This window comes from Limulus polyphemus, unplaced genomic scaffold (genome assembly GCF_000517525.1).
Source record: "Limulus polyphemus unplaced genomic scaffold, Limulus_polyphemus-2.1.2 Scaffold732, whole genome shotgun sequence".
NCBI lineage: Eukaryota > Metazoa > Arthropoda > Merostomata > Xiphosura > Limulidae > Limulus > Limulus polyphemus.
In genome coordinates, this window is record NW_013666342.1 from 370,549 (window position 1) to 378,585 (window position 8,037).

General features: G+C 30.8%; 1 protein-coding gene across 1 annotated transcript in view; it reads left to right on the plus strand.

Annotated features, from left to right (window-relative positions):
* The window catches only part of LOC106460236 (inositol 1,4,5-trisphosphate receptor type 1-like), a 109,320-nt gene that overhangs the window by 87,954 nt on the left and 13,329 nt on the right, over window positions 1-8,037 (plus strand). The window contains exons 40-44 of the mRNA XM_022386900.1: window positions 2,876-2,986; window positions 4,557-4,652; window positions 5,406-5,654; window positions 6,599-6,724; window positions 6,991-7,057. Coding sequence (XP_022242608.1) covers window positions 2,876-2,986; window positions 4,557-4,652; window positions 5,406-5,654; window positions 6,599-6,724; window positions 6,991-7,057 — 649 coding nt within the window. The remainder of the gene's footprint in view (window positions 1-2,875; window positions 2,987-4,556; window positions 4,653-5,405; window positions 5,655-6,598; window positions 6,725-6,990; window positions 7,058-8,037) is intronic.

Sequence of the window (8,037 nt, forward strand, 5' to 3'; positions counted from 1 at the left end):
ATGGACTTGTTGTTATATGACTTTGAATATGAAAGATGGCTTGATGGACTTGTTGTTATATGACTTTGAATATGAAAGATGGCTTGATGGACTTGTTGTTATATGACTTTGAATATGAAAGATGGCTTGATGGACTTGTTGTTATATGACTTTGAATATGAAAGATATTTAATTGGATTCTATATATGACTTTAAATTTCAAATTGCCTGGTGGACTTGTTATATGAGTTTAGGTATGAAAGATTGCCTGTCTGACTTGTTTGTAAATAAGAGTTATTAGGTTTTGACAACTGTCAAAAAGTGTTACTCTGAAACTGCTGCCTATTTCACCTTTGTTTGTTCAACTGTCAACAACATCCTAATTTTCAGGTGGTATTGAAATAAAAACACAAGTCTCCTTGCATTATTATTTTATTGAAGTTGTAATTTTTAAATCTATTTAGAACCAAAATAGTTAATTTATAAATACAAGCTGTAGTCTCACATTTAACTATATATATAAAAAAAGGAATAGAGGATTACCTGAATCGGGTCTCATAATCAAAGATGAGCAGTTACTTACAAGTATTTATTTTTTACATATTGCTTTCATATGAAAATATGTTGATAATTAGCTCAGTGTTTGTTTATCATCAGAAATAATTTACATCAGCAGTTATCTGTGATGTTTTGTTAAGTATGATTGGAGATTTACAATATTTTTTCAACAATGCTGATATATGACCACGGCAAGTCATCGAAGCATAATAAAAAGTTCACGGAAGTCATAGCTCATTCCCTGAACTTTAAATACCACAATCTCTAAAATTATTTACAAGACAAGAAAGGGGTTAAGAGAAATACCTTTAATCTGTGTTGTGACCATCCATGGGCTATTAAATCTAAATACCTACCACAATTGGATTTCTAATGTGAAGTTTAAAAGACTTAGGAACAAATCACAGATTTGGGAATGCTTTTACAACTTGTTTAGATGTTATCTTCGTTCCTGAAAATGCTTTCATCTTATACTTTTTTGAAAGCTGTGGAAGTTTTCATCTATAACAAAGACATCAGTTATGCTTAGTTAGGTTTAGTGAGTCTGGTAGCCAATGACAAAATATTTTGACACCACTTATTCTTTATTGAATATTGCCTTTTGTATTCAAATGAGGCATTGATAAAAGAAAGCTTATTATTTATTGAAAATAAACTATATTTATTAGATACAACTTGACCTCAACTAAGACTATTATTAGCAAAAATACTGTTACCTAACCTGACATTCTCTAAAGTCAGGCCCTAGGTAACTGATAACTCTGTGTGAATTTTTGCATGTTTTTTTGTGATTTTATAGCAAAAAGTGGAGACTACTGCAACTGGGAAAATAAATAATCAAAAGAAATTTGGTAATGAATATCAGTGAAGTTATAATTGACTGATCATATAAAATGTTTAATGCTTTAAAGTCATGCAATAAAAACTTTAGAGATTTCTCAACTTAAAAAGTGATTGAAATACTAAATCAAATTTTATTACTTTTTAAGCCAAATTTAGATACTATTTAGTTTATAAAATTTTATATAATTTGGTTTAGTGGTTTCACTACGAGAAGGAAAAAACCCAAAGGAATGTCAGTGACACATTTCTGGTCCAGAAAAAGTTAATAAAGAATTTTAACACATCAAAATGTTTCAGATGTTAAATGGTTTGAGAAAAAGCTAGATAAGTAAGAATAAAAGTTGATGTCAAGATCAAGTATACAAATTGGTTTCACAGCTAATTCAAGCTGAATTACTTAGGGTGGCTCCTGACAAGCTACAAGTATACTATATTAGTTTTAGTTTCACATGTAGCTGGAGAAACTATTTCAAAATGAAACAACTAAAGTGTGTGGTTATTAATCAGATTATGATTAGAAAGTAAAGGTAACTAATGAGTGAAAAAACAACAACTTATAAGTACTAAAAACAACATTATTAGTTCAGTCTTTTTGTTGGTAATGTACGTTTAGTATAAGGATGCATTGAGCTATAATTTTAACCTGAAATACCTTACATGAACTGGATAAAAAAAAATGAGTGTTTTCAGAATACTTAACCAAAAACATGATACTACTGTTACAGGTTGACAAACATTAGAGTTATAGTAGTGAGCTTAGTGCACAAAAAGACGGGTGCTTCTACTAGGCTTTGTTTAACTTGATCGCTTTCTCTCCCTCAGCATTAACCTCTGTATAATTAAAATATTATGTTCTTGAAATAAGTCTTCACTTGACAATCTCCCACTAGAAACTGGCTAAAGAAATTGCTCCTGAATTCAACAGGTAAACTCACTTTCTTTGTCCAGTTTACAACTTCACCTTGTGACTATTGTTCCCTCATAACATTGGTCAGCTGTTACACTTAGTAAACATTATAGGCAGCCAGCAAAAGATATGGCCATTGCTTTAAACCTAGATGCAATATCATATCAGGTGGAAGAGACATCTACTATAGAGAACCTTAACCATTTTTTGGACCATGCCATTACAGAATGTAAACTAAATAACCAGGAATGTTAGAAATCTATATATCACTAAAGCAGGTAGAAAACGTTTGACATGTTCACATATCCCACTTTACTTCTAGTCTATCAGCTCAAAATTAGGGATGACCATGCACAAGTGCCTTTGATGTAGCTTTGTGTGAAAAATGTGAAACAAACCAGTAAGCATTATGCTTATATAAAAATATAGAAATGTTACAGCCTTGTATTATAAATACTAATAAGCATACAAAGAAAGATTATAGGGTGTGTATTGGGGGAATAAAAAATTGTTTTACAAATTACTTGGTTTTCCAATGTAGATGTACATATGCAAAGTAAGACTCGTCAGTACTTTTTTTTTTTTCAGAACTGCATCGCTGTCCATGAGAGTAATGGAATAGACATCATCATAGCACTAATCTTGAATGACATCAATCCTCTTGGAAAGAAGAGGATGGACCTTGTTTTAGAATTAAAGGTTGGTTAAGCAGTATATCTGGTAATGTAAGTTGTTTTTGCCTGAAATTTGACTGAACGTGTTTACTAGTGTAATGGCAAATAATATATTCAGAGTTGTTACTTTAGTTCTTGTCTTGTCATTTGGCAGGCATGTATGACATAGTTTACTGTATAAAACAAATTGTGTTCTATTTTGGATGAATAGAGTTCACAGTTTAAAAAATGTAGGGTGAAGTAGTTACAATGAGAAAAATTATAGTAATTTGAAAAACAAGCTCAATAACAAAATCAGATCGTACTTGCATAGTTAGAATCCATATACACTCACAAGTCACTTCTTTATTAAGCACAATGGATCTCCATCATCTTAGCATGAGAGGTTTCAGCAAGAACAAGTAAGAAGCATCTTTGCCTGCTCAGAAAATAAGTACCACTAGACAAAATCAAAAAGCATTGGATATTCATTCATTCATTCAGCTTGTATTTTATCGTTTCTTTATATTAAAGTAACAATTACAAATTACAATAGAAGGATAAGTAGAGTTAGTTGTATTTAGTGAGGATTGTACTCTGTTCAAAGACTCTGGATGGCAACAGTAAAATGTTTTGTCAAAAGTACATCTGAATCATTTTTAATATATTTTTATAATTAATGAAAATTTCTTTCACATATTCTTTGTTTCAAATATAATTGTTCTATACTTGTATTATTCTTAAAAAAACAAAAACAAGGAATATTGTAGCCTTCTTGGAAGGTAAATGTTAAAAAAACATGTCTTTTGGCATGTATAACTTAATTATAACTTAAATTTAGATATTTGAGTTTAAATAGTAATAATATATATGTTTTTTTTCCAAATTTTCTACATTAAGTTATCATTCCTTGTTTATTGTGTAAGTTATGTGATGTATAATCTGATGCTGTTCGTATTACTTTCGCTCGGTCTCTCTCTTCACGAAGGAGTTTAATAATTTCTGAAAGATTTAATGTCATTAAACATAATTTTATAACTCTGATAACCACATTGCATCTAAGAAGAATCTTTAGAAGGTTTCACATTATTTAATGACAGATTCCCATTTTCCTATTAGTCAGTATTTTCTTGTTTTTTATTATTCAAGACAGTAACCATATTAACAAATAATTTGGGATGCATTTTATTCATTAATTTTTTAATTGTGAAGCTTTTCCCATTGCAAGTAACTAGACACCTATGATGTTTATAGTGTTTAAACCCTTTCACTGCACAATATGCCGGTTGTTTCAAGTACACAGGGATGTTCCTGCTCGTTGCAGTATTTTGTTTTTAAAAGCAGCTACATCCCGATGCTGATACACATTTTTTGGTAAGTGTAGGATTTATCTGAATTTCACAGTCACCAGGTATAAACATTTATTTGGGTACATTCATGGTTTAAACACGTATTTCAGTTGTTTTTTTTAACGAGAAATGTTGTTACAAAATGTTTATTTTGACAGAGTACTGTACATTTTTAAATGTTACATTGCTACATGCACTTTCAGTTATCTCTACATTTTCGGTTGCATCATTCTTTAACTGGTTTTAAGAAATTCACATATTTTCTAGAACAATGCCTCCAAACTGTTGTTGGCTGTCATGGAAAGCCGAGGTGACAGTGAGAATGCTGAAAAAATTTTGTACAACATGAGTCCTAAACAACTGGTTTGTATAATCTGTGCATGTTTTGTAACATCATAGTTTAATTTGATACATACAGTTCCATAAGGTGAATTATAATTTGTATTTTTTGTTGCTGTATCACTTCATATTGACCCCCCTCCCATTGTTTTTTGTTAGTGATGCTTGGATAGTAATGTAGAGGGGTGTTATTAATTCTCTAGTCATCTTTCATTATCACTTCATATTGACCCCCCCTCCCATTGTTTTTTGTTAGTGATGCTTGGATAGTAATGTAGAGGGGTGTTATTAATTCTCTAGTCATCTTTCATTGTAGTATTTTGTTGTGTAGATATAATAAGGAATTTATTAAAGTACACCCTTGCGTTCAACTATGAAAATTGCATGTAACATTGTGTAATTCTGTAACAGTAAAACAATTAACCAATTTCACTTTCATATTTACAGGGGATCATTTTATTGTAATATATAAAATAGTTTAATAGCAACTTCTTCAAATGATTATTAACTTTAAAAGCTATATATCTATTATATAAGAACTGTAGCAATGTGAACTCCCTATTCAGTTAAAATTGACGGAAAACAATATTTTTTCATGTCAAGGAAACGTTGGGGAGTTTTAGATAAGGTCAGGAAAATTTGATATTTTGCTATTGATTGAAGAAAAGTATGGGAATTTTACAGTATTTTGTTCCATTTATAAGAGTATATGGATTTTTACTAAATTACACACCAGTACATGAACATACATACCCAAACGAAAACTGTATGTTACAGGTCGAAGTAGCATGTAACGCTTATCATCAAGAAGGGGATGAAGATGATGAAGAAGAGGTTGAGGAGTTTCTGCAAGGAAGTGATGGTGTTTCACCCAAAGAAGTTGGACACAATATCTACATCCTGTGCCACCAGCTAGCTCAACATAACAAAGATCTAGCAGCTATGTTGAAACCCAGCCTTAGCGGCATGGAATCTAAGACCAATCTGGCACTACAGTACTATGCTAGTCATACAGCTCAAATAGAGGTAGACATAGATTGTACTCCAGTACCATCGAAAGAAGTTTTTGTAAACAGTTCAAAATGACAATCATTTTGGTTTGGTTTCTTTTTAATTTTGTGCAAAGCTACATGAAAGCTATCAGTGCTAGCTATCCCTAACTTAGCAGTGATAGACTAGAGGGAAGGCAGTTAGTCAGCACCACCCACCTCCAACTCTTGGGCTACTCTTTTACCAATGAATAGTTGGACTGACCATCACATTATAACACCCCCATTGATGAAAAGGCAAGCATGTTTGATGACGAGGATTTGAACCCACAACCCTTAGATTGCATGTCAAGCGCCTTAAACACCAAGCCATGCCACTAAGTTTGAATATTCAGTTAATCTGAGCATTAATAGATCTATAAGCTTTAGGGAAAAAGGTGCTTTGTTACCTGACAACAGATGAGAACATTTGAAGAAATGAGATTAGGAAACGAAGACGCTTGTTTTTTAGAAGATGTTTATGAATCATGGATATTGGCCGCAATATCATTGAGAGCTTACAAATAATGTATTCTTCAGTACTTATTTTGTGTACAAAAAAATATTAAAGTTCTAAATTGGGTGAAACATTTTTAATTGCAAAAGCTATTATAAAATATTTTTCTAATTTAATTTGTAGTAGCTACGTGTCGTATTGGGCTGGCTTCAACGTGTTCACCATTACTAAACTTTTGTAGCTTACTTAAAAGTAGAAATTCAAGAGGGAACCTAGTTTTAACTAGATTACCAAAATTCGTTTAGCAAAAATAATTTTTTTCTCTTTTTTGAATATTATTAGAACAATGGATGTCATGTATAAAGAAAAACTTTGTACGTATAAATTGTAGTCATTACGTAAGAATTTTTGGTCTTCACATTTTCGTATTCAGATACATTAGCATTTAAGTGGGTAACGAATGTAAATCCTAATTTTTGATTTAGATTGTTCGGCATGATCGAACCATGGAGCAGATAGTGTTTCCCGTACCACAAATATGTGAATTTTTAACAAGAGAATCCAAAGTGAAAGTCTACAACACTACAGAACGTGACGAACAAGGAAGTAAGGTAATGATGTTCTTGATGTATGGAAAATATTCGTTCAGTTCATACATAAAAAAAAAAAAAAAGTTTACATATATATAATGAAGAATACACAAAATTGTACAAATTTTCTTTTCCAATGGTTTTAAGCTATTTAGAAAGTGTGTATCAAATCTTTAAGTATGATTTTGAATATCATATATTTGTCTTTGAAGCATTTCAGTTTGAATATTTTTTGTACCTATGTGCAAATATAATGGTTATAATATAATGTCTTCTTTTCATGATAGGTATCTGATTTCTTTGAACGAACTGAAGATTTGTTCAGTGAAATGAAATGGCAAAAAAAATTGAGAGGCAAGTTATTATTTTAGTTTATATATTGTAGCAAAAATAAAATAGGACTTAAATGGATGTTTTTCTTGTATTTAGAATTTTTAACCTTTCTGCCAATTTTTTTATTTGTGGTAACTCAAGAAGTTAGTCATCTGTAAACAAAATATTTTTATTCCTTATACAGACTTTTACATAAGTTTATATTATCCATTACATGTATCATACAAGTTTAACAACTTCTAGTAAAATATTGAACTATTACATCAATGTACTACATTGATGTAGTAACTCTTATACTGATCTAGTAACTCCAACATACTATACTAATGTAGTAACTCCTTATGTGGAACTTTACCATACTAATATAACTTATTCCAACATACTATACTAACATTGTAACACCTTATGTGGAACTTTACCATAGTAATATAACTTATTTCAACATACTATACTAATGTAGTAAGTAACTCCGTATGTGGAACTTTACCATAGTAATCTAACTTATTCCAACATACTATACTAACATTGTAACACCTTATGTGGAACTTTACCATAGTAATATAACTTATTCCAACATACTATACTAACATTGTAACACCTTATGTGGAACTTTACCATAGTAATATAACTTATTTCAACATACTATACTAATGTAGTAAGTAACTCCGTATGTGGAACTTTACCATAGTAATATAACTTATTTCAACATGCTATACTTGTGTAATAACTGCTAGTGTGGAACTTCACCAGAGTAATTTAACTTACTTCAATATGCTAAACTAATGTAATAACTCGTAGGATTTAATTTTACTGTAATATTATAGCTTACTCCAACACACTATATTGATGTAGTAACTCTTGGTATGGAACTTTATGGTGTAACATTTCCCAGAATAGATACTTACTGTAATAGTAAAATATTAAACTTGATTACTCTTCACTTATCATAACTTGGACATCACTTACTATGTTGTGGCCCGGCATGGCCAGGTGGTTAGGGC